A 27,500-nucleotide genomic window follows, 5' to 3' on the forward strand; every position below is an offset into this window, starting at 1 on the left:
AAGAAGTTGAGCGGATGGAAAAGTAGAGACTTATAAAGTAAGGCTAGTGGTTTAGGGTTACACCCAAAGAGAGGGAGTTGACTATGAGGAAACTCTCTCACCGGTAGCCATGCTTAAGTTCATCCGGATACTCTTAGCCATAACAACATATTTTGAATATGAAATATGGCAGATGGATGTCAAGAAAGCTTTTCTGAATGGCTATCTTGAGGAAACCATCTATATCGATCAGCCAGAGGGTTACATAGAGAAAGGCCTAGAGCAGAAAGTCTGCAAGCTGTAGAGATCCATTTATGGATTGAAGCAAGCTTTTAGATCATGGAACGTCCGATTTGATAAGGCTATTAAGTCTTATGGATTTGATCAAAACCAAGATGTTTCAAATGAAAGAAAAGAAGATGTTCTTATTCTTTATAAGCCCGAATATAAGATGTTCAGTGGGAATAGTCAGTCGTTATCAATTGAACTCAAGATTCGATCATTAAGCTGCCGTGTAGTGTATCCTTAAGTGTATGAGGAAAATAAAGAAACTATAAGATAGTTTAGTCAGTGAAAGAGTTGTCTTTCACTGGATATATAGACTTTGACTATGAGTCATACGTGGATTTTGAGAGTCAACATCCAAGTATGTGTTCACACTAGGTGAAGGAGTCAAGACAAGAAAGGTTGTTGGCAAAGTGTGATTGCTAATTCTATCATTAAGAGTTAATGTGTAGCAGCTTGTGAAGCAGCAAAAGAAAGCAACCTGACTCTAGAAAATTCTTAACAGATCTGGAAGTTGTTCCGGGCATAGATCAGTCATAGACACCTAGAAAGTTTCAGGATTGCAGACATATTCTACTTGCTTTAGGACAAGTGGGAGATTGTTGGGAATGGTGTCCTAGAAGCATAAGATGTAATAGGATATTTATTATTTATTTAATAAAAGAGTTTATTCATCAATTTTATGTGTATATATTTGTGAATATTTTATGAATATCAATGAAAATTCCATGATTATTTATGTAACCTTAAACATTGTATATAAGTGTTATATACGAGAGGATAGTGTTTAAGGATAATAATCAAAAAGCAATGTTCATAATGAATTTAACTTAATTAAAATATTATTAATACATGTCATTCCCATTTAGAATGGAACGGTGTTATCCGCACTGTTGATATGGCGAGATATTGAATGAGTGTATTTTGCATAATGAGATTATGTGGAACAAGGACACAGACCCAATATGAATTTCTAATAATTCTGTTAAGTATAGAAATTCTAATTGAGTCTACCGATGGTCATATATAGGATGATCTTAATCCTGAGTTCTTAACAGACTCCTATTTATGGATTTGTGTCTTTTGATTTACTCGGTACGGATTCTGAGATCCTGAATCCTATTCCTTGTATTTTGGAGACATGATGAAGTAGGTAGCCGGGAATGTTATTACACGAGATGGAATCCATTCCTTCTTAAGAAAGAAGTAGATAAATAATTCTCTTGAGGGTTGATTCAGTACTTGGACCGGTAGGAGCTCCGATTCATGAATGTGTTTTATGAATCACTGTCCATTAGAGAATCAATGGTACTCAAGGATAAAGAAGTAATTAGAGAGGTTAACGGATTTTACCTTGCTCTAATTATGAATTATTTATGGAGGATTGATCTATATGCAATGACTATATCAAATGGACACTTCACAGTTTAGAAGTAATTTATGTCTATAATTTCGAGAGTGCAATTCTAAGTTTATAGTGGAGTAACTATTAGAATTAATAGAATTAATTAATTGATTAAAGTGTTTAATTGATTATTAATTTTATTAGAGCTCGGGATTATATGTCCATTAGTCCCCGCGTCGTCCTAGTAATTCTGCCAAACACAGAGGGCAAAATGGGAATTTTAGAATTACGGAATTCTAAAATTAAATACTCGAAAAATAATTAATTGAGAATTAATTATTATTTAAATAATGTGATTATTTAAATTTGAATTTGAATACATCTAGATCTATCCATTTAAACTTATTAGATAAGTTGTTCAATTTAGAAATTCAAATTAATTTAAGTTTGACTTAAATTCAAATATGAATTTGAAATAAAATTAGACTACAGGATAAAGGATGATTTTCTCTTCCTTCCCTATCCAGTATTGGCGCCATACACAGGGATAGGAATCCCTAGCATGGCCGGCCACAAGGGATAAGGGATAAAGGAGAATTTTGGTTCGAAATTCAAATTGGAGATAGAGATTGGATTCTTTCTAGAAGTTTGACTTCTACTCTCTAAATACTATTTTTGAGACAATTTTCGGAATGGTTTTTTACCCTAATTTTAGAGGTGGCCGAAATTTCTCTATAGAAAGAATGAAACAATTTTTCAGCCCTAATTGGTTAAGGCTGGCCGAAATTCTCAAGAGAGAAAGGAAGGAAAAAAATTTTCTCCAAAAATTCCACATCGTGCATGCGATGGTGTTTGTGGAAATTCGAGTGTTTATTGTAACCCGTTTTGTCTCATGTGTGCCCACACACACGTCTTCGTGGATTCTAGGAATTGACGTGGAAGACATTGGTTTTCTAAACACAAAGATTGGAGCAAGGACTGTTCGTGGTCAAAGAACTCAAGTTATCATCCGAGTCGGCTTCCAGGTATTTTTCCTGATTGAGTTCTTGATATATATAAGTTAATGAGATTAATTTATTCGTGCATAAATTAATATAATCTGTAGAGTATCTCAAAAGTTTTATAAAAATTTTTGTTATACACGATCCGCCTCTTCCGCCCGCACCACCGCGCTTCCGCACCCGAATTCGATTCGGGCTACCAACATTTATACCTCGAGACCGACTGCTTGTTTCTATCGAATTAACGAGGTGATCCACGGCACGCTCCATATAGCTAGGTGACGCTCTACGAGAGCTACGACTTGACTGTCTACGTACCACTCGCGATGGTGAGTGTGTATGTTGTCCGCGGCTTTCTTTATGCGTGTCATTTCTCCTATCTGTAGGAGGAACATCGTCACCGTCATTGAAACTGGTTGTTCCTCGCTCAATGGGGCTGCCAGACCTATGTTGTGGTGGAGCATCATCCTGACCATACTCAAAGGCCCTATTTGCCCGAGTATTGGCGAACGCGTAATAATATAAATCGTAATCCAACAAGGGCTTCCTCCTCGCCCTTTCAACATCGGGATGGATCTGTAAATGGAGCAACAAATATTAATACAAAACAAAGCTTCCATTATATTCTAAAATGAAAAATGACATGAATGTCTAACAAATGGACGCCATCTTGTAAATGACATATACTATTAGAAACTTACACTGATAAATTGTTGCCAATACTCGTCAGTGCAAGTGGGTTTCTTTTGAATCGGATGCCATCCAAGTCCGGTGGCAGTACGAAGTAGAAACTCAGCATCAAACGTTTTCTTCAATCTACTGGCTTTTTGTTTGACTTTGTCCCAAGTTAGGGGGACGATAAAAAGCTCACTTAGCTCCGCCGCCGATTGTGTGTATTTGTCTCGGTGAGGGGTGGCACCGACAGAGTTCAATAAATTGAACTCACCTAGACGTCTAAGCAGTTGTTCCTCAACTTCTGGGCTCCAATTTACATCTCTATCTCTCATTCTCGCCATCTATGTATTGACAATACCATAATGGCAGCAAAACATATGTACATAGCATACAAAATTCATTTAATGAGCTCGGATGTTGGAAGGAGGCTCAGATTTGTGTAAAGGCCAATCATCGTCCTATTATGGAGCATTATCCAAGGCTAGGACAATTAGGCTACCAAGGTTTATGTTCAATTAATCTTAGTGGTAGGTTTCCCATACACTCTAAACCCGAACTAAACGAACATTATGCCATGAGTTTATGCATAAACTGGCAACTAATAGGCTGCCAAAGGTTTAGCTAACGTCGGCATATTGCTCAAGCAAGGCATTCAAAGTGAATGAAAGCAACCATACCAACGAAGAGTAATGGGATAAACCGGCAACTAACCATTAACCAGCCATAGAATATCACTCGACATAAGGGACTAGGCCATTAAATACAATGACATCCTCATAGCCAGGTGAATTGCAATCTAGAAACTGAAAAAACCAGAAACAGTTTCTGGTTTTTTTTCTAGAAACTGCACAGCAGGGTTTACAAATGTACATATGAGAACAATATTCAAAAGCGAGGCCAAATAAAATGTAAGTATAGAACGATGCATTGTATAGAAAACATTCTTAACAGACGAACAAGGTTTGTAATATAGCTAACCTAGCAGGTATGCACATAAACTTCACAGCGTTTGTTGAAGTCTAGAGGCTGAAATCACCGGAAACAGTTTCTGGTTTTTTTTTCCAGAAACTGAACAAAAAGGGGTTCCAACATACTAGTGCCCCGATGAAGTATAGAGGCTGAAAGCACCAAAAAAATCACCAGAACAGCAACTATTTTTTTCCACAATACGAACCTAGGCAAAAATGCCATCTAGAAACTGTTCTCAGAATGCAATCTAGAAGAGAAAGCACTAGAAACAGTTTCTGATTTTTTTCCAGAAACTAACAAAAAGGGGTTCCAACATACTAGTGGTCGATGAAGTATAGAGGCTGAAAGTACCAAAAAAATCACCAGAACAACAAATGTTTTTTCCCACAATACGAACATAGGCAAAAATGGCATCTAGAAACTGTTCTCAGAATGCAATCTAGAAGAAAAATCACTAGAAACAGTTTATGGTTTTTTTTCCAGAAACTAAAAGAAAGGGGTTCCAACATACTAGTGCCCTGATGAAGTATAGAGGCTGAAAGCTCATGAAAAAATCACCAGAAATGCCAAGGTTTTTTTTCCATAATACGAACATAGGCTTTCACCAAGATACCATCTGGAAACAGTTTCTGGTTTTTTTCCAGAAACTAACAAAAAGGGGTTCCAAAATACAAGTGATCCGATGAAGTCTACAGGCAGAAATCACCAAAAAAATTCACTACAAATGCCAATTTTTTTTTCCCAGAAGAAGAACATGTGAATTCACCAATACTAGTGCTCAGAATTGGATCTAGAAACAGAAATCACCATAAATATTTTCCATCAACTGAACATAAGGTTTTGGAAAAAACTTACCGAATTCGAGCCTACGGAGGAGGATATTTGGTTCCCTTGGAGATTCCCCAAATGCGAGGAAGGGTTAGCAAGTCTGAGGTACCGATGACGAGAGAGGTATGGGGAGTAGGTTTGACGTCTCGGCTGGAGAGTTTTCCGGCGTGCACTGTTGCCTCTACATCGACGTAGGAGGTTTACCCACCGAGATCGCCGCACCGACGAAGTCCCAACAAATTTCTCCATTTTGAAGGGGTAACAAACGATGACAATGGTAGAGGAAGGGGGTCGATGGTGTGGGCGACGATTTTGAAATCTGGAGATTGGGGGAAAATGGCGCAATGGATTGAGGGCTTCAGAAATCAAATGAACGTTGAAGGAGCAAACCCAACAACTATGGTCAAACGATTTTGAATCTCGCTAACAGGAGAACCACGTGATTTGCAGTGTAGAAAGAAGAGCTGAAAGCAAGTTTCAGCAACAGTCAGGAATTTGCACTGTAGAAGTGCAGAGAAGTAACTCAAGTGGCAAGGGTCGGTTGAACTCAAAAACCGGTTGATAACTCGAATTAATTTTTGAGTTCCAATTCGAGTTTTGCACAACCGAACGTGAACTGGGCTTACTTTTAGCACTCGAGTGGGCTTTCTCGAGTAAGCTGAAGTAAACGAACATGCCCTAAAACTCTTAGTTGAAATTCTAAAAAAAAAAAAAGAAACTTCTCCCTCCATTTTTTTTTCTTATCCCTAAGCTGACCAGGAATTTGTTTAGCACCGGAGAAGAAAATAGACGAATTGATAAGGAGAGAAAAAGAAAAAAGAAATAGAAAGGATTAAGGAGTTCAGAGATAAATTTTAGGAAGAAAAAAATGAGATAGAAAGAAATATGATAATTAAGGCTCGTTATTCAAATTTTTAATTTTAAATTTTTATAATAAAAAATTCTTAAAAAATGTCACATTTAAAATTTTTTTTATTACAGTAACCTCAACTGAGGCCTTAACATTTATTTATAGTGGGCCCCACGTAATTGATCAGCTTTTAAAATAAACAATGGGTCCCACAAAAGTCAAAATCAGTTGCTTTGTAGAATTGTAACTATATCCTCTGGCAGTATATGTTTCAGTATGAGGCGGTGCACGTTCAAATTTTATAACCGCAGTTGAAAGCCAATAAGAGTGGAGTCAAAATCAATTTTTACATTTTCTACGGTAGTTCAAAAAGAGAAAGTGCACCAGAGAAATTAAAACTGAAAAACTTTTTTTATTTTTTATTTTTTATGTTTCACTAAATTCAAAATTGACTAGCACTAACTTTATTAGATTACGGCATCTACTTGGCTTTATAGTCAACGGAAGAGGTACATGGTGATGAGTAGAGGTATCTTAGAATTTTGATTTTTGTAATTCTTTTTTTTTTTTCAAAAATTCAAGTTATACTCAACTTTTTTTTTTTTGGCTTGAAGTTATATTTTAGTATTGTTTATTTCACCGATTTAAATTTAAAATTTAAATTTTATTATAGTAAAATATTTTTTAAAAACAGTTAAATTTAACTTTTTTGTTATAATAAAAAATTAACATAAAGTTATATATTAACTCTAATTAAAAATTCGAATCAGCTAAGTAAAGAGATCCAATAATTAAAACGTATAACGGTGACTCCATTTAACTTAAAGAAAAAAAACTAATTTTTTTAATAATGCCCCACTAAAAAAGGGTCTGGCTCCGCAACTGCCTATATGTGAATGTAATTAGATTGAGACTCGGTTTTTCTCATCACATCTTGTGCGTAAAGAGCTCCTGAAACATTTTGGTCTTAAGAAGTGTGAAACTTGACTCTTGGTTTTGGATCAGTTGGGCATGGCTAGCGCAGTGCAAACTGTGTGTGGGCAAGCGTACGGAGCCAAGCAATACTCAGCAATGGGAATCATTTGCCAAAGAGCAATAATCTTGCACTTGGCAGCTGCAATTCTCTTAACATTCGTCTATTGGTTCTCAGGCCCAATTCTGATCTTAATGGGCCAATCAGAAAGCATTGCAGATCAGGGCCAAATCTTTGCTCGTGGTTTGATCCTCCAACTCTATGCATTTGCCATAAGCTGCCCAATGCAGAGGTTCCTTCAAGGCCCAGAACATAGTAAACCCTTTGGCAATGATGTCTGTTGGGGTTTTTCTTGTCCACGTGCTTCTCACGTGGCTGGTTGTTTATGTCTTGGAATATGCTCTTCTTGGTGCAGCTCTTACACTTGGCTTCTCTTGGTGGCTTCTTGTCATTATGAATGGGCTTTACATTCTTTTTAGCCCAAATTGTAAGGAGACTTGGACTGGCTTCTCCTGGAAAGCCTTTGGGGGAATCTGGCCTTATTTCAAGTTGACTCTTGCTTCTGCTGTCATGTTGTGGTATGTATAAAATACTAAACGACTCAGTTCTTCTATCCAATTTTAATATTTCACATGGTGTTTAATCAGTTATATTATGCCACAGTATTTAAAATATTCAAAATGCTTTTTCAATGATTTTCTTTCCGAGCCCATTAAATGACGTGATATCATGTAATTATTTAGACACCAATAATAACACTCAAAATTAGACAAAAGATCTGAATCTATACTAAATCATCTCTTCGCGGTTTTTTTTTTTTTTGAGCAAAAGAACCAATAAATGAGGTTTTATGATGTGTTTAATGCAGTTTGGAGATATGGTACAACCAGAGACTGGTTCTTATATCAGGACTCATTACCAACCCCACAATCTCGTTGGACTCCATTTCCATTTGGTATGTCTATGTTAAGGCCACATAGAAAATTCTTAGTAACAAGTTTCTATTCTGACTTTAACTTCAGCATGAATTACTTGAACTGGGACATGCAATTTATGTTAGGCCTAAGCACAGCAGCCAGGTAAGTGACAATTGGGTTCTTTCTAATTTTTATTTGTATTAATCACATAATGTCATATGGTTGGTATAAAAGTCAATTGATTAGTATAACTATAATCTTCTACAGTAGTATATATTATAGTAATAAAAAAAACTTGGGTTTTGGCTGATTGCAGTGTCCGAGTAAGTAATGAGTTGGGTGCAGGGCATCCAAGAGTGGCAAAGTTCTCTGTATTTGTAGTGAATGGAACAAGCATCCTTATTAGTATTGTCTTTAGTGCAATTGTTTTGATATTTAAAGTTGGATTAAGCATGCTTTTCACAAGCGACTCTGAGGTTATTGAGGCAGTTTCTGAGTTGACCCCATTGCTTGCCATCTCTGTTTTCTTGAATGGCGTCCAACCTATACTTTCAGGTGCAATAAACCTATCGGCAATATATAAAACCATTGCGTTTTTTTTTTTTTTTTTTTTTTTTTTTTTTTAAATTAGAATATTTACTTCCAGGTCTAGCTTTCTGAACTATAGATTTTGAACTAATGTTAATAATTATTTCTTTTTTTAGGGAATAAATTGTTTATTTTTAGATGTAATCTAGTATGAGAATGGCATGCACTTGAAGGTTAAATTTTAAGAGAGATAAAATAGAAATAAAATGAGCCTATCTTTTTAATATATAATAATAAATATGGAAAAAAATAGCTATGATTTTGAGAAAGTTTATTATTTATGTCATTTTAAATAATCGGGTGCCATTGTGGTTTTTTTTTTTTTTTTTTTTTTTTTTTTTTTTTTTTTTTTTTGTCTTCTCTTCATTAATTAAATAAGAATTTTTTTTAATAAAGTGACATAAATTTCATTTTTTACCCTGATATTTTTAATTTTTTTTCCAAATGTGGGGTGTGTCAAATAGAAAAACTAGGTGGCACAATTTTTCCAAATGTGGGGTGTGTCAAATAGAAAAACTAGGTGACACAACCTAGTCTAGATAGTCTTTTTCGTTTTAGAATAATTTTCTTTAAGATTTGTTTTTTTTTTTTTTATAACCATTTTAACCATCTTACCTCACTATCATCTTTGTGCTATAGTTTATTAACAAAATGATCAAAATTACGTATTTCAGCAACATTAAGTTAAGTAGACCTTTAAAAGTGAATATCAAGGATTCAAAGTAAGACAAATGAATATTTTCAAATCATAATCTAAAATCAGTTTCTCATTGTTTTTTTTTTTTTTTTTTAAGATTATTTTTAATATTTGGAGTAAATTTTGTATTTTGATTTTGATTTTATTTTATTTATAGGTGTGGCCATTGGAAGTGGATGGCAAGCTGTAGTGGCATATGTTAACCTCGCTGCATACTATATTATTGGTCTTCCAATTGGGTGTGTTCTTGGGTTCAAAAGTAGTCTTGGAGTAGCAGTAAGTTGGAACCTCATTCTCTCTCTACTATTTCTACGGTTGACTAGAGCTTTAAGATGACACAATGGTTGTCTTTTTGTAGGGTATTTGGTGGGGAATGATTATTGGAGTTCTTTTACAAACACTGACTCTAATCATTCTCACTGCCAAAACAAATTGGAATGCTGAGGTAAAGAAAGTACTGACTTAAGGAATCAACCTTATTCCAAGTTAAGTATTTGCAATTTGAGGAAGGTTTTTGATCAAATGGATGCTTTGTTTTTGTAGGTTGCAAAAGCCGCTCATCGGTTAAGGACGTCCACAAATGATGAAAACCCGGAACTGATTAACAGCGCCTGAAAACTTATTGGTGTTCGTCACTTCATCTTCAACTTCTCTAGCATTTTGGTTTTGTAATCCTCTGGTTCTCCTTCAACCAGTATAAATGAGTTGGTAAAATATTTCCAATGCTTGAAGAAAAAATATATTTTTTACTGTTCACCATGAATGTAGTTTTGACATTATTGATGCTGCTATGGAGGGCCATAATGAAAGAGATCATAGCAGGTGGTAGTAAAGATTGCAAAGTGATGCTTGAATTTGAATGGGAAAAATGGACCAACAATGAAAAAAGTTGAGAAAAAGTTCAAGAGAACTCAATAAAAGCTTCTTTTGGTAAATCTTGAAAGTGACAACATATTACTAACCAGACATACTATAAACACATTAGATATATAAATGAAAAATAAGCAATCTTACCCCCAAAATAATAATAATAATAATAAAATAAGCAAATGATACAGATGATAGTATCACTATCATCAAACCATGTTTAATGTAACGATCAGAGCAAAACTGACATGCTTAAATGCCACTGTGATACAATTGAACTATTTCATTCCGATATACAACTCTCAAGTGTTCACCAATCTCCGTTGACCAGTTTGTGTGGACTGTGAATACCTATACCCTAAAATGCTAAAGTAATTGATAAATCAACATAATTTTAGCACATGAAGAGCTTCAAGGCTTTCTTGATGATCACCAACTAAATGCGTCAACTCATTTTCTTTCTCATTGTGAAAATTCGCGCGTGACAGAGCATCATATTCATCATCATCATCGTCATCATGGCAGCCATCATCATCCCTGTCCTCATGTTCATCAACAAACTTGGAAACCCCTTCATTGCTATATTGATCCTCGAATCCCACAAGTTGGTTAGCTTCCCTCTGTTCCTCTGCTGTTTTTGCCAAAGACAAAAGGATGTTCTTCGCCTTCTGATCGGGAATAAGCCCACAAGATTCCATTTCGTTGTACCAAACAATGGCGCTACCAAAATCCACGTTCTTGCCATATGCATCCATAATTATCGTCAATATCTTCTGGTTTAACTTGATGCCATTTACCTTCATTTCCTCGTATTTCTCCATCATCTTCTCTAGATTGTTTGTCCTGGCATACCCTTTGAGCAAGGTCGCATATGTAATCTCATTGGGTTTAAGTCCGTCTTGTTTTAGCCTGGTGAAGAACTTTTCAGCACCCTCCATATCGGATGCATTCACATAAGCGGATAACATAGTTGTATAAGAACAAAGGTCTGGAGTATATCTGTCATAAACAAAGAGTTAAAGAGAGAAAGGGGAGTTAAGAAATCAAAGTAAATGACAAAAAGAAAATATACAAAGGCACCTATTGATGGAAATATTATCTAGATTTAATTCTAATGCTACAGAAGGTGGACAAAGAAACAGTCTAAGCATACCAAAGAAAAGTAGTATGGATATTGAAGTATGTCCTCAAAAGAAACCACCAAATGGTAGGTCAACATTACACTGGCTACATTAATAAGCACAACAACCAAAGATTGTACTTTATCCAGAAAGAGGAATCTGCGTACATCGACCAGAAATTTAATCCGTCTTCTGATGCAGAACTTATGCAGAATTTTACCTGTCTCTTCTCATACTCTTAAAAACCGTCTGAGCTTGCTCCACCATTCCGGATATTGCAAATGCATCCAACAAAATGTTGTAAGCTTTGTGGGTTGGCCTGAAGAAAAAACAAAGTCAGAAGAACTATAATTTTTTTTAATCAATGATTAGAGACATAGATATGAAGAGTTTTATCAAAGTACATTAGAATTAGCTTTATTTAACTAATAGGTCGCATTTTAAGTTTGGTTGGTTCCAAATCCACTACGCGCTCAGCTTGCTGAAGTCCAAAGTAAACTTTCCCCCACCCCCCTACTTTTGGAAGTGATCCAAGCTTATTGAAAACTAATAAGCCTCCAATACGCTTTACGTATGCTAGGCGTGCTTGGCACGTGGGTTAAGCCCCTGAGGAGAGATACTTGGGGCTGGGATGTTTACTATCCGAATATTCTAGTCGTTATTGTAGTGTTTCTTTTGCTGTTAGTACTTGAGGTTGAGGGCCAAGGGTACAAGTGTCTTTTTCTGTCTTTGTGTAATAAAAGAGGGGAGTGTGGTAGTGTGAAATTAGGCCGTTATTGTGATAGTGTTGGTCTCAGGGAGAGAAGCTGGACCTCTCGAAAGTTCAACAACCCGTATCGGTGCTTGGAAGATTCCAGTATCTAACACTATCATTTCTACTCTGTTTCTTTCTCTATTCTTGTGTTTTCTTAATTTCCATCCGTGCTCTTATCAAAAACATCAAAGAAAAGAATGCTGATATGCAAAATAGGACTCGAAGAAAATTTCAAAATGTTGGGCACTGTATCATAAGAAAATTTAATGTTACACACCTAACATCAGCATCGAGCATCTCCTCGAAAACAGCAAGCGCTTCTTCCTCCCTTCTAGCTTTACCATATGCATTAATGAGCAAGGCATAGCTCACCACATCAGGCTTGAGACCCGCTCTTTGCATCTGTAATGAGAAATTTGTCATTAAATATTGTCAGAAAGTTATTAAATAGTTGATGTAAAAGATCAACTTCGTCAAAGACAACACAATGTTAAGGAATCAAAACATAGACCTCCAATATAGGCTATAGCAACGTGGCATACCGATTATACTTCCTGTTTTTAGCATAAGAAACTTATTAACTAGAAGACTTCTCATTGATCTTGGTAAACCCAAACCCAGCATAACAAGCAAAAGAACTAAAGCAGAATGCTACGAATAGCAAAAGGCACCTTAACTGCAGAAAGCTTCTATTTAAACAATAGATCCAATAAAACAACAAAAACTGATCAGGCAACTAGACCTGCAAAGTAGTAGTTTAGGATCAAAAGTATCAGGGGGTGTTTGTTGCATATACTCAAACTCAAACCCATGATTCTGCTACAGTGTAAAGCTCTCATAAAAATTTGAATTTCAAACGTCAAAATCAAGAATCATAAATTTGAGTATACCTCCCAAACACCCCTTAATGATTAGCGACTACATGACATATTCCAATTAAGCTAGTTGAAAATAAAATCAAATATTCTGCATGTATTTACCTGGTCATATATCTTGGAGACCTCCTTGTAATTGGTTTCGAACGACATTAGGCTATTATATGTAACTGTTGATTGAGGAACTCCTCTCTCAGCCATTAGTGCAAATAATCTACGAGCCTTCTCATAACTTCCAGCCTTCTTATGCATATAAATCATCATGTGGAACATCTTTTGATCTGGCTTCAAAGGTGGCTTCTTGTCATTCAAAAGGGTCTCAAAAATTTCTTCGGCTTCCCTGAACTTACATACCTGAAGAACCTCCAGTTACACTCACAAAGTTGCAAAAAAAGACAATCCAATGAAAGCATGTACAATTAGGTAAAACATATTCGTAGGATTACCGAATGTTAGTAAAAACTATGCACCGGATTGAAGTAAAAACTGCATTTTCTAAGCTGGCATGGTGATAGATTTTTCGCACACAAAGAGCACTGATTATTAGTAAATTACATTTAAATAGCAAATTGTCGATTATGATAGATTTTATCTTCTATTTATTACGGATAATTATTAGGAGTGTTATCTTTTAATAAGAGATTTGAATTAATATTCAAATCTTATAGCTTATCTTATTAGTTTATCTTATCCTTTAGAAGGGATAATTAGTTTCCTAGCTTATGGCTTATCAGTAGCTTTCCTTACTTCCTATATATATTCACGTGTACTCTTTAATAAAATATGCAACCTTGATTATTCTTCTCAAAACTGTTATGGTATCAGAGCCACGGCTCAAAACCTAAATGTTGGAGATTTTGTCAATTATGTGTAAATATTTATTCTTTCTGTTTATTGTATGATTTAGTCAAAATAGGAAAGTATAAATTAGGAAGATATTGTAGGATTGTCTAGCGTAATTTAGGGATTCTTTCCTTAACTTTCTCTCTTAATTGCCGTGACCAATGGCTTACTAAGTGTATATATTCTGACAAGGTCAATGAGAATCATAAAGCAAGAATTATTCTTCTCTCTGTTTCTCTTGTTTCATGGTATCAGAGCCACCGAAACTGGTGACTAGTCAAGAAAACAGAAAAAAAAAAAAAAATGTCTGAAGAACAGCCGAATACGCCCTCAGAGGAGTCTTCAACAGCAATTGATCAAGCATCTCTAAGATCTATATCCGGAGCCTCATCTACACACTCGCTGGACAGCCACTCGCTGCAAATCACACAGCACAAGCTTAATGGGCTGAATTTCCGAGAATGGTTTCAGTCCGTCATTCTTGTTGTCAGAGGAAGAGGGAAGGTTGGATACTTGACAGGAGCAATCACAGCACCACCGGACACAGCACCAAACTACCGCACTTGGGAGGCAGAAAATTCGATCGTCATGGCATGGCTTATTAATTCTATGGAGCCAAAGATTGGAAGAACTTATCTGTTTTACAAGACAGCGAAGGAGATTTGGGAGGCAGTCCAAGAAATCTATTCCGATCTTGAAAACACGTCTCAATGTTTCGAGATTAGGTCAAAAATCCGCAACACCATACAGGGGAGTCTTACTGTCACTGAGTATTATAATTCTCTCTTAGAATTATGGCAAGAAATGGATCTCTTTTATGAGATTGGATGGCTGTGTGCTACTGACGCAGAAAAATACAAAAAAATGCTTGAGAAAGAGCGTACCTTTGATTTTTTGCAGGGCTTGAATCCAGATTTAGATGAAGTACGTGGACGGCTACTTGGGATGAAACCATTTCCAACTCTCCGAGAATCGTTTGCTGAAGTCAGGAGAGAAGAAAGCAGGAAACGAGTGATGATGAATCCCTCTAGTCGTGACATGCCTTCCTTGGAAACACGAGGGTCTGCACTTGTGGCAAACAAACAAGATGGCAGTCGTGGGTTTCAATACAAACAAGATGGCAGCCGTGGCTCTCAATCAAAGGACAAGGTCTGGTGTGATTATTGTAACAAGCCCTATCACACTCGTGAAACTTGCTGGGATTTACATGGCAAGCCACCAGATTGGAAACCAAGGAAGCAACGTGGGCAATCAAGTTCAGCCCACATAGTGGAGTCGAAATCAACCCGCAGGGAGGAGACAGAATCGGACAGGGCTGCTGGTTTTAATCTCTCAACAGAGCAAGTGGAGATGCTACGGCAGCTTCTCAACCAAACTCAGGTTTCAACAGGATCCGCAAATCAGACTTCAAAACCTCCCACTGCAGCTATGGCACAAACAGGTATAATGAGTCAAGCATTCCTGTCAAAATCTCTGCAAGCAGACTGTTGGATTGTGGATACAGGGGCTTCTGACCATATGACCGGGTCAATGGAGTTTTTTGAGCAATATGACAGGTGCAATAACCTAATTAATGTCTGGGTTGCTGATGGAAAAATGTCACCTGCGGTTGGAAGGGGCTTGGTTTGTTTACCGAATATGACATTGAAATCGGTTTTACATGTGCCCAAATTGACATATAATCTTTTGTCAGTTAGTAAATTAACAAACGATCTTAATTGTGTTGTGACTTTTTTCTCCTCTCACTGTGAATTTCAGGACCGTTCTTCGGGGAAGATGATTGGCATTGCTGAGAAGAAAGATGGCCTATACTACCTCTTAGGAGCCAGGAATTCCAGTAGAGCCGAGTCACAAAATAAAATGTCCATGTCAGTTATGTCTAATTCTGATATTATGTTATGGCATCAACGCTTAGGACATCCAAGTTTTTCTTATATGAAAGTCTTGTATCCAAATCTTTTTATCAATAAAGAGAAAGTTTTGTTTCATTGTGAACAGTGTGTCCTTGCCAAACAAACCAGAGTAAAATATTCACCTCATACATACAAACCCTCTAGACCATTTCAGTTGATTCATAGTGATATCTGGGGTCCGTCTAGGACAGTTAATTTAACTAAAACCCAGTGGTTTATCACTTTCATAGATGATCATACTAGGGTTTGTTGGATATACTTGATGAAAGATAAATCTGAGGCATTTTACTGGTTTAAACAGTTCCAAAAGTTTGTCCAAAATGTTTTCCAATCCAATATCCAAGTTCTTCGAACAGATAATGGGGGGGAGTATTTTTCAAATGAGTTTGGCCAATATTTGGGGGATAATGGGATATATCATCAGAGTTCATGTGTTGATACACCTAAACAAAATGGGGTTGCGGAAAGAAAGAATCGTCACTTGTTGGAGGTTGCTCGATCGATCATGTTTACTAGTTTAGTCCCGAATTCCTACTGGGGGGAGGCAATCCTCACTTCCACATATTTGATTAATCGACTACCTTCAAAAACACTTCAATTCCGAACTCCTCTAAGTGTCCTTCTTGATCATTTTCCAAATGTGAATCTTTTCAATTCTTTGTCCCCAAGAGTGTTCGGATGCACTGTATTTGTCCATAACAAACAACCAAATAGGAGTAAGCTTGATCCCAGGGCTTTTAAATGTGTCTTTGTCGGATATTCTCCAACCCAAAAAGGCTACAAATGTTATTCTCCCTTTCTCAAGAAATTTTTTGTCTCGTGTGATGTAACTTTCTTTGAGGATCAACCATTCTATCCCACCACTCGTTTCCAGGGGGAGAATGCCAATGAAAACGAGCATTGGGATCCCACTGTATCTCTTCCAATATTACAAGATGTGTCACAAGAGGCCTCTAGTTCAGCCTCTAGTTCACCACCAGAAAACTCGAGTCCAATTCCTGTCCCTAATCCTAGTTCGAGTCATGATCAAGAGATGGTGCAGCAACCCATCTCTGAGAGACCATTTCAGGTTTATTCTAGAAGGCCAAAAGCTTCTCAACAAGTCCAATCATTGAACCAAGAATCGGATCCTGGTGAAAGCAGTGACTTGAACGTGCCAATTGCAATACGGAAAGGGGTAAGAACATGCACAAAGCACCCTATCTACAATTTTCTAACCTGCACAAAGTTGTCTTCTGGGTTTAAGGCTTTTATAGCGAAGATCGATAATGAGAGAATTCCCAAAAATATCCATGAAGCCATTAAAGATCCAAAGTGGGAGAAAGCCGTGCAGGAGGAAATGAGAGCATTGCACGATAATGAGACTTGGGAAGTAGTTGACTTACCAAAGGATAAGAAAGTAGTTGGAAGCAAATGGGTCTTCACAGTGAAATATAAAGCAAATGGAGAAGTAGAGAGGTATAAGGCTCGATTAGTAGCTCAAGGCTTCACACAAACATATGGGATTGATTATGAAGAAACGTTTGCTCCTGTGGCCAAACTCAACTCTATCCGGGTTCTTTTGTCTCTTGCAGCCAATCTGGACTGGGAACTACACCAACTTGATGTGAAGAACGCTTTTTTGAATGGCAATCTTGATGAAGAAGTGTATATGAAGATCCCACCTGGATTCGAGTCAGAAGAGGAACAAGGAAAAGTTTGCAAACTGAAGAAGTCATTGTATGGTTTGAAACAATCTCCACGTGCATGGTTTACCAGGTTCAGTTCTTCTCTCACTCGACTGGGATATACTCAAGGGAAGGCTGATCACACTATCTTCATTAAAAGAGGAGAAGGTGAAAAAAGGGCCATTCTTATTGTGTATGTTGATGATATCATACTCACAGGTGATGATACTGTTGAGATTCACAACCTCAAGAACCAATTGAAGGAAGAGTTTGAAGTTAAAGACTTGGGACCCCTGAAGTACTTTCTCGGTATGGAAGTTGCTAGAAGTAAAGAGGGTATCTTCATTTCTCAAAGGAAATACACTCTTGACCTACTAGAAGAAACCGGGAAACTGGGGTGCAAACCGGTGGGAACTCCACTTGAAAAAAATTGGAAGAGCAAGATTAAAGATGATGTGCCTTCTGTGGATATAGGAAGATATCAACGGCTGGTTGGTAGGTTGATCTATTTGTCTCTCACACGGCCTGACATTGCTCACGCTGTAAGTGTAGTAAGCCAGTACATGCACTCACCTACTCAGAGACACCTAGAGGCTGTGAACCATATCTTGAGATATCTCAAGGGTACTCCAGGAAGAGGATTGATGTTTCTGAAAAATGAGAACAGAAATATCGAAGGGTATGTTGATGCGGACTGGGCTGGAAGTGAAGATTGTAAGTCAACTTCGGGATATTGCACCAAGCTATGGGGTAATTTGGTTACATGGAGAAGTAAGAAACAAACGGTTGTGGCAAGGAGTAGTGCTGAGGCAGAATTTCGGGCAATCGCACAGGGAATTTGTGAGGTTATATGGCTGGAAAGATTAATGCAAGACTTGCAAATCACAGTTTGCTCTCCCACCAAGGTATATAGTGATAGCAAATCTGCAATTAGCATTGTGAACAATCCGATTCAACATGATCGGATGAAACATGTCAGGATTGATCAAAGCTTCATCAAGAACGAAATTGAAGAAGGAGGTATTGAGTTGTCCTACATCTCAACCCATGCACAAGAAGCAGATATCCTAACCAAGAGTCTACCGAAGCCTAGTCAGGAAAGTTTTCTCTGCAAGCTTGGAATGAGAAATATCTATTCCTAAGCTTGAGGGGGAGTGTTGGAGATTTTGTCAATTATGTGTAAATATTTATTCTTTCTGTTTATTGTATGATTTAGTCAAAATAGGAAAGTATAAATTAGGAAGATATTGTAGGATTGTCTAGCGTAATTTAGGGATTCTTTCCTTAACTTTCTCTCTTAATTGCCGTGACCAATGGCTTACTAAGTGTATATATTCTGACAAGGTCAATGAGAATCATAAAGCAAGAATTATTCTTCTCTCTGTTTCTCTTGTTTCACTAAACCTCCCTGTGGATTACAAAATAGCGATGACGGGAAGGAATACCTCCTCCTCCGGCGGTGACTCATCCTCTACCACCGAAAGGACCCAATCGGAATCAACAGTATCAACCAGCAAAGTAGAGCACCTATCTTCAAACTTTTCCCTCCAATTGACTGTTCATAAGCTGAATGGCAATAATTATTTAGAGTGGGCTCAGTCCGTTAAACTGGCCATTGACGACAGAGGAAAACTTGGCTATTTAACCGCCGAAGTGAAGCAACTAGCAGCAAGGGATCTGAACCTGAAAACATGGAGGTCAGAGAATTCATTGACGATTGCGTGGCTCATCAATTCCATGGAACCAGCCATTGGAAAGCCACATCTATTCCTGCCCACAGTCAAAGATGTCTGGGAAGCAGTCCGTGACATGTATTCGGATGTGGAAAATTCATCCCAAATTTTTGAATTAAAAACGAAGCTTTGGAAGTCCAAACAAAGAGACCGCGACGTTACATCTTATTATAATGAGATTGTACCACTTTAACAGGAATTGGATCTTTGCTATGAAGATGAATGGGACTGTATAACTGACAGTGTTCGCCATAAGAAAAGAGAGAATGATCGAGTATATGTGTTTCTTGTAGGTTTTAATCAGGAATTAGATGAAGTACGAGGCCGAATCCTAGGAAGGAAACCACTGCCTTCCATCAGGGAAGTTTTCTCTGAAGTAAGAAGAGAGGAAACCAGGTGCAAAGTAATGCGGAAGACTTTTGAACCTAAAAATAGTCCTGAGTTTGAGAGTTCGGCTTTAGTGTCAAAAGGAAGTGACTCAGATGGAGAAAAGAAGCAGCAGCCCTAGTGTGACCACTGCAAAAAACCGTGGCATACCAAAGAGACTTGTTGGAAACTCCATGGGAAACCACCTCAGAGTCAAAAGAGGAGAAACAGAGGAGAAAATAGAGTCTTACAAACCGTGATGAAGACTCTCAAGGCAGCAAATCACCTCAGAGGCATCTCCCTTCACCAAGGAACAACTAAACCACCTGTACAAGCTATTTCAATCTCCACAGTTCTCAGTAAACTCTTCTTGCTCTTTAGCCCAAAAGGGCAACTCTCTTACCGTAGCCTTTTCTTGTGAAAAATTTAACAAATCTCATTTATGGATTATTGACTCGGGTGCAACCGATCATATGGCCAGTTCTTCAAAATTATTTTCATCGTATAACCCTTGTGCAGTAAATAAGAAAATTAAAATTGCAGATGGGTCATTGTCAGTAATAGCTGGAACAGGGTCAATTGTTATCTCTCCTTCTCTTACCCTCAAAAATGTTCTTCATGTTCCTAATCTCTCATGCAACTTATTGTCCATCAGTAAAATAACTAGTGACCTTAAGTGCCAAGTTAACTCCTTTCAATCTTATTGTGAGTTTCAAGAACTAACCACGGGGAGGATGATTGGTTGTGCTAGAGAAATTGGAGGACTTTATTTCTTTGAAGATGGACCAAGTTCAAAAAGGCCAGTACAAAGTACATGTTATGGAACTGTCTCCATTACTAGTGATGAAGAAATAATGTTATGGCACTATAGACTAGGCCATCGGAATTTTTATTATTTAAAAAGATTATTTCCAGTTTTGTTTAGAAATAAAAATCCATATTTGTTTCAATGTGAAGTATGTGAATTAGCTAAGCATCATCGTTCTACTTTTCCCTTACAACCCTATCAACCTTCATAACCTTTTGTGCTCGTCCATAGTGATGTCTGGGAACCTTCTAGGATTTTAACGCCCTCGGGAAAAAGGTGGTTTGTCACGTTCATAGATGATCACACTAGAGTAAGCTGGGTATATTTGTTGAGAGATAAGTCTGAAGTTGAAAATGTGTTTAAAAATTTTTATTCCATGGTTTTAACTCAATTTCAAACAAAGATTCAAATTTTACGAACGAATAATGGTAAAGAAAATTTCAATAAAATTTTAGGATCTTTTTTCTTGAAAAAAGGTATTGTTCATCAGAGTTCTTGAAATGATACTCCTCAACAAAATGGTGTGGCTAAACGAAAAAACTAACATCATTTAAAAGTTGCAAGGGCATTACTATTTAAAAATAATGTCCCTAAGTATCTTTGGGGGGGAAGCCATTTTGACAGCCACTTATTTAATAAATCGGATGCCTTCTAGGGTTCTACGTTTTCAAACACCATTAAATATTTTCGAAACTAATTACCCTACATCCAAACTTACCTCTACACTCCCTTTGAAAATCTTTGGATGTATTGTTTTTACACATAATCATGAGCATAATCGAGGGAAACTTGATCCTAGGGCTAGAAAATGTGTCTTTGTGGGATATGCCCCGACTCAAAAAGGATATAAATGCTATGATCCTATTTCCAAAAAAATGTTTATCACCATGGATGCAACCTTTTTTGAAAATAAATCTTTCTTTGAATACCATCTTCGGGGGGGGAGAAAAAGGGAAGATGAGGATGATGATGCTATTGATGTTTTTCAAATAAACCCGGATTCAAACTTGAATTTAGAAACTATTGTTACAAAATCTGGTACAAATCCGGATGAGGAAAATCAAACTTTAGAATCCGAATTTGTACCAGAATTTCCTGACCAAGACCAAGCTGTACATGAAACAAGGGCTGAAAATATTTCGGACTGGACATCCCTAGTGCCATCACCCAAATTAAATCTCACTAGTGAAAAGAATGGGACCAAAACAGGTACCAACATACTGACCTATTCAAGGAGAAAATCTTCAAATGAAAAAGGTCCTATCTCTTTACACAACCATGAATCCGAACCAAGGGAGGAACCTAAACAATCCAAAATTCTAGGAAACAATCAAACTGAGTTCGTCCCAAAAGTTCAATCTAATCCTGAGTCTTGTAATGATCTTGATGTCCCTATTACTGGCCAGAAGGGCATTCGTTCCTGCACTAGGCACCCCATGTCTAACTATATTTCCTATGAAAAGTTGTCTCCTAATTTCTTAGCCTTTACTTAACAACGTTCTTCTGTGGAAATTCCAAAAAGTGTACAGGAAGCTTTACAGGTTCCCAAGTGGAGGAAGGCTGTTTATGAGGAGATGAGGGCCCTAGAGAAGATCAAACATGGGAAGTGACAGATCTGCCACGAGGAAAAAGGACTGTGGGCTGCAAGTGGGTCTTTATAGTCAAATATAACTCGGATGGAACTCTTGAACGATACAAGGCTCGCTTGGTGGCCAAAGGTTTTATACAAACCTATGGGCATTGACAATCTTGAGACCTTTGCCCCAGTAGCCAAGTTAAATACTGAAGAAATCAATGGAATAATTCCGATTTTCTTATTTCAAAATAACGATATACAACCTAATATATAGGCTAGGGTGGCTGACAAACCAATCCACCGAGAAAGGGAAATAAAATCCCTGAAAATCAAGAATTCCACCAAAATAGGAAAACTGGAAACTACAAACTCTAATTAAGGAAAACAGAAACTAAAAATATAGAAACTGAAATCTATTCTAAGAAAATAAATAACTTCCTAACTAAATACAAGGGTCGACTACTTTCTACACTCCCCCTCAAGCTGGGTTGTATATATTATACAAACCAAGCTTGGAGTTCAATTCATCGAAGCTGACCCTTGGTAGTGCTTTAGTGAGAATGTCAGCAATCTGAAGTCTTGTTGAAACATAGCTTAGCTGCACAATCCCGTTGTTGACCTTCTCGGAGATGAAGTGTCGATCAATCTCGATGTGTTTTGTTCTGTCATGATGCACAAGATTTTTAGCGATGCTAATAGCTGCCTGACTGTCACTAAACATCTTAACTGCGTCCCTCGTCTCAACCATGAGCTCCCTCAATAGCCTTTGAAGCCACATTCCTTCACATATTCCTAGTGCAAGAGCACGATAGTCTGATTCTGCACTACTCCGAGAGACAACAGCTTGTTTTTTGCTTCTCCAAGTGACGAGATTTCCCCAGACGTATGAACAGTAACCAGTGGTTGACCTTATGTCAGTTAATTCTCCTGCCCAGCTAGCATTTGTGTATATCTCAACCTCACATTTTTCAGATTTTTTGAAGAGCAAACCATTTCCAGGAGTCACCTTCAAATATCTCAAAATTCTGTTCACTGCTTCCAAATGATCCTCACTCGGATTATTCATGTGCTGGCTCACTACACTGACTGAGTAGGCAATATCTGGTCTTGTGTGTGACAGGTAGATTAGTTTGCCCACAAGTCTCTGATATCTTCCCTTGTCAACTGGATTACTTTCTTCATTTCTGTTTGGCTTTTTGTTGGAATCCATGGGTGTGTCAGCAGGTTTACACCCAAGAAAGCCAGTTTCGCTTAACAAGTCTAAGATGTACTTTCTTTGGGATATTACAATTCCCTCCTTAGACCGAGCCACCTCCATTCCCAGAAAGTATCTGAGAGTCCCAAGATCCTTGATCTCAAATTCTGTTGCAAGCATCTTTTTGAGTCTAATAATTTCCTCTGAATCATCACCTGTCAAGACGATATCGTCTACATATACTATGAGAATAGCTATCTTGCCTCCAAAATTGGATTTAACAAACAGTGTATGATCAGCTTGACACTGATGGTATCCATTTGTAATCACAGTTCTGGCAAACCTGTCAAATCAAGCACGAGGAGATTGTTTCAAGCCATATAAGGATTTCTTCAACTTACAAACAAACCTGCTGTTTGAATTATTTTCCAAGCCGGGAGGTATAGTCATGGAGACTTCTTCAAGTTCCCCATTCAAGAAGGCATTTTTAACATCAAGTTGGTATAGAGGCCAATCTTGATTCACTACAAGAGAGAGTAGAACTCGAACAGTATTGAGTTTCGCAACGGGTGCAAAAGTTTCTTGATAGTCTATCCCATATAACTGCGTGAAGCCCTTTGCTACAAGTCTGGCTTTGAATCTTTCAACACTTCCATCTACTTTGTACTTAACCGTGAATATCCATTTGCAGCCTACAGGATTTTTTCCATGAGGTAATTCTGTAAGGATCCATGTGTCATTCCTTTCTAGAGCCCGAATTTCTTCCTCAACTGCTTGTTTCCATGCTGGAACCTTTAGAGCCTCTTGGATAGAATTAGGAATCTCCACACTATCAAGATTGGACACAAAAGCCCTATAAGGTGGTAGCAACTTCCCATAAGCTACATATCTTTCGATTGGATGACCAATGCACCCTCGAACACCTTTCCTGTGGGCAATTGGCTGATCAGAGTCATCAACCACTGGCACAATAGAGTCATGAGTTACGAAATTCATACCATTGTGATTATCGGATGCAGGAGGACTTGGTTCTGGTTCTTGATAGTCACAGGTCTGCGTGGTGTCCTCTATATACTCGGTTGGTCTTCTCCTCCTGGTATAGACACGAAGTTCATGATCGTTAGTGTCAAGTTGAGGTGGAGTAGGGACAATTGGGGCTATTTCAGTGGCAGAGTTTGGTTCTTCAAGTAGAGTCGATTGAGTGGAAGTGTTTGGAATTATTGACGGAAAAATGGCCCGAGTGTCTTGGAGAAGATCCCAAATCTGATATTCCCTCGAGTTCTCCCCCTGAATTTCAGATTTGGGAAAGTAAGATTGATTCTCAAAAAAGGTGACATCCATGGAGTTGTATACTTTCCTAGTGATTGGTGAGTAACACTTGTATCCTTTTTTATTAGAGGAGTAACCGAGGAAGATACATTTGAGAGATCTGGGATCAAGTTTGGTCCGGTGTTGTTGGTGGATGTGAACAAAGGAACAACAACCAAAAACCTTCAATGGTAAGTCGGAAGAAAAGGAGCGGATATGTGGATAGGTTTCCATGAGAACATGACAAGGAGTTTGGAATTTTAGGACTCGACTAGGCATCCTATTGATGAGATATGTGGCTGTGAGTATGGCTTCCCCCCAAAAGTGTTTAGGCACATGATTAGAGAACATAATGGCACGGGCCACCTCAAGTAAATGTCTATTATTCCCCTTAGCAACCCCATTTTGTTGAGGAGTATCAACACAAGAGCTTATATGAATAATACCATGCTTGGAAAGATAAGGACCAAGAATGGAATTGAAATACTCCTTGGCATTATCTGTTTTAAGAACTTGAATGTTGCTTTGAAATTGAGTAGAGATCATGGAATGAAAGGATTGAAAGATGGTGGCTGTTTCGGATTTTTCTTTCATAAGGAATGTCCAAGTTGTTCTCGTATGATCATCTATGAATGACACAAACCATCGAGCCCTATTTATATTTTTTACTCATGAGGGTCCCCAAATATGTGGAAACAACTTTTCAATGTATCCAAAATTTGGATGACAAGGCGACAATGCCATAACATGACTTGACTCTCAATTGAAACAGAATTGGAAACAAGATTGACAGAATTTGAACTCGACTCAGAAACACAACTTGACGGGTGAACTTGTCTACCAAGGAGATTATTTTCTTTGAGCAAATATAGGCCACCACGCATCTCAGCACTGCCAATCACCTTCCCCGAATCCACTGCCTGAAAATCACAAAAATTGGAATAGAATTTAGTCACACATTTTAAGTTACGAGTAAGTTTGCTGATTGAGAGTAGATTGCAGTCTAATTTAGGGACATAAAGGACAGGGTAAAGGTGAAGATCCTTTGTTAATTGGACTAGTCCGGTTCCTGCTACTGGTGAAAATGAACCATCAGCTATTCGGATTGCAGAGTGACTAGTACATGGATTGTAATTTCTGAAGCAGTTAATGTCTCTAGTCATATGATCTGAGGCTCCCAAGTCAACTATCCACGGTTTTGGTGTCCTATTTTGGACAATATGAGCATAGGATAGGATACCTTGGTGTGCTAGAAGGCTGGTAGGTTGCTCGGCAGGGGATTGTGATGCTTGTGGTGCTTGTCCGGAACTGGAAACGTGACCAAGCATCTTCTGCAGTGCCCCAAGTTGCTCCTTGGTGAATGGACTGACGTCTGCATTATTTCCTGTTGTAGCAGCAGCATTTGCACGGTTTTTCCTGTCAAATCGTTCACTAGATGGCTTCCAATCTACAGGTTTTCCATGTATTTTCCAGCATGTCTCCTTCACATGACCAAGTTTCTTACAATGGTCGCACCATGGTCGTCCTTTTCTGGGCTTATTATTCTGAGAGGAATTGTGAGTGTACAAGGCTGACCCTTCGGAAGCGGGTGTAGTGTGGTTGTCTGTCATCATCAGTTTCTTTCTGCTCTCCTCTCTACGAACTTCTGCAAAAGCCTCCCGAATAGTTGGAAGCGGTTTAATCCCCATGATTCTCCCCTGACTTCGTCTAGGTCTTTATTGAGGCCAAGAAGAAATCTGATGGCCCTTTTTTGTTCAACAATCTTCCTATGCAAGGCAGAGTCATCAGGGTATTTCCAAGAATAAATCTCGTACATGTCCAATTGCAGCCAACAGCGTGTGAGAGTGTTGAAATATTGAGTAACACTCGATTCTCCCTGTCGTAGATCATATAATCTGGTCTCAATCTCAAACAACTCTGAGGAATTCTCAGTGCTGGAATACGTTTCATGTGCAGCCTCCCATATCTCCCTGGCTGTCCTGAAGAGCAGAAAGTTTTCTCCAACCTCCGTGGTCATGGAATTTATTAGCCATGACATAACCAAGTGATCATCAGTTTTTCAGGCCCTGTATTTCGGATCTGCTGTTTCTGAAGCAGAGATTTCGCCTGTGAGATGTCCATCCTTCCCTCTGCCGTAGATGTACATAAAAATGGACTGTGACCATTGAAGAAAATTATGGCCATGAAGTTTATGATTTGTGACAAGATGAGAGGAGGAATCGGGGATGATAGGGGCTGAAGAATTAGGCTCAGATCTAGAAGTGATTTCTGAGGAAGAGGATTGTGATGCCATGCTGTATTTTGTCATGGTGAGAGTACGGCAAGGGAAGGAGATGTTTGGAACGTATTAGAGTTCAGAAACCTAGGGCTCTGATACCATGAAGAAATCAATGGAATAATTCCGATTTTCTCATTTCAAAATAACGATATACAACCTAATATATAGGCTAGGGTGGTTGACAAACTAGTCCACCGAGAAAGGGAAATAGAATCCCTGAAAATCAGGAATTCCACCGAAATAGGAAAACTGGAAACTACAAACTCTAATTAAGGAAAACAGAAACTAAAAATATAGAAACTGAAATCTATTCTAAGAAAATAAATAACTTCCTAACTAAATACAAGGGTCGACTACTTTCTACAAATATAGTGAGAGTACTTCTCTCAATTGTAGCAAACCTTGATTGGCCTCTTCAGCAGTTAGATGTAAAGAATGCATTCCTGAATGGAGACTTGGAGGAAGGAGTGTACATGACCTCTCCACCTGGGTTTGAAGAGAAGTTTGACTCCAAAGTTTGCAAACTAAAAAAGTCCTTATATGGGCTTAAGCAATCTCCGAGGGCCTGGTTTGAAAATTTTACTCATTCGGTGAAAAATCAAGGATATGTCCAAGCTCAGAGTGATCACACAATGTTTATGAAACACTCCAAGGATGGTAAAGTGGCGGGCTTAATAGTGGATGTAGATGATATTATTCTCACTGGTAATGATGTCGCAGAGATGGAGCAGTTAAAGAGAAGATTAGCCTTAGAATTTGAGATCAAAGACTTGGGAACCCTGAAATACTTTCTAGGAATTGAGGTTGCAAGATCAAGAAAGGGATTGATGTCTCACAAAGAAAATATGTGCTAGATCTTCTCAAAGAGACTAGGATGAGCAGATGCAGGCCTGCGGATACTCCCATAGATCCGAACCAAAAATTAGGTGATTGCAAAGATGGAGCACCGGTTGACACAGCTCGGTACCAGAAGTTAGTGGGAAAGCTGATTTATTTATCCCACACCTAACCTAACATAACCTTTGCAGTAAGTGTTGTGAGCTCTCCTTGTAAAGAACATCTTTGAAGGAGTATATCGTATTTTAAGAT

At 38.0% G+C, this 27,500-nt stretch overlaps 2 protein-coding genes across 3 annotated transcripts in view; one reads left to right on the forward strand and one right to left on the reverse strand.

Moving 5' to 3' along the window:
* The first annotated feature begins 5,376 nt into the window (after window positions 1-5,376).
* Window positions 5,377-9,722, forward strand: LOC21395912 (protein DETOXIFICATION 41). The gene is given in 9 exon segments (XM_024172057.1): window positions 5,377-5,484; window positions 6,938-7,207; window positions 7,209-7,483; window positions 7,774-7,860; window positions 7,928-7,984; window positions 8,139-8,377; window positions 9,265-9,383; window positions 9,466-9,552; window positions 9,651-9,722. Coding segments are annotated over 9 exon segments (1,314 nt in total).
* Window positions 9,723-10,125: 403 nt separating this feature from the next.
* The window catches only part of LOC21395913 (pentatricopeptide repeat-containing protein At3g59040), a 24,828-nt gene continuing 7,453 nt past the window's right edge, over window positions 10,126-27,500 (reverse strand). Inside the window, exons 4-7 of one of the 2 annotated variants that reach the window (XM_010107868.2) lie at window positions 12,830-13,069; window positions 12,127-12,251; window positions 11,316-11,414; window positions 10,126-10,973 (exon numbers count right to left, since the gene is read on the reverse strand). In XM_010107868.2, the coding sequence (XP_010106170.2) occupies window positions 10,358-10,973; window positions 11,316-11,414; window positions 12,127-12,251; window positions 12,830-13,069 (1,080 nt within the window). In that variant the 3' untranslated portion in view covers window positions 10,126-10,357. Of the gene's footprint in view, window positions 10,974-11,315; window positions 11,415-12,126; window positions 12,252-12,829; window positions 13,079-27,500 lie in introns of both variants that reach the window. The other variant, XM_024172070.1, reaches the window with a different exon arrangement.

Source organism: Morus notabilis, unplaced genomic scaffold (assembly GCF_000414095.1).
Source record: "Morus notabilis unplaced genomic scaffold, ASM41409v2 Scaffold702, whole genome shotgun sequence".
Taxonomy (NCBI): Eukaryota; Viridiplantae; Streptophyta; class Magnoliopsida; order Rosales; family Moraceae; genus Morus; species Morus notabilis.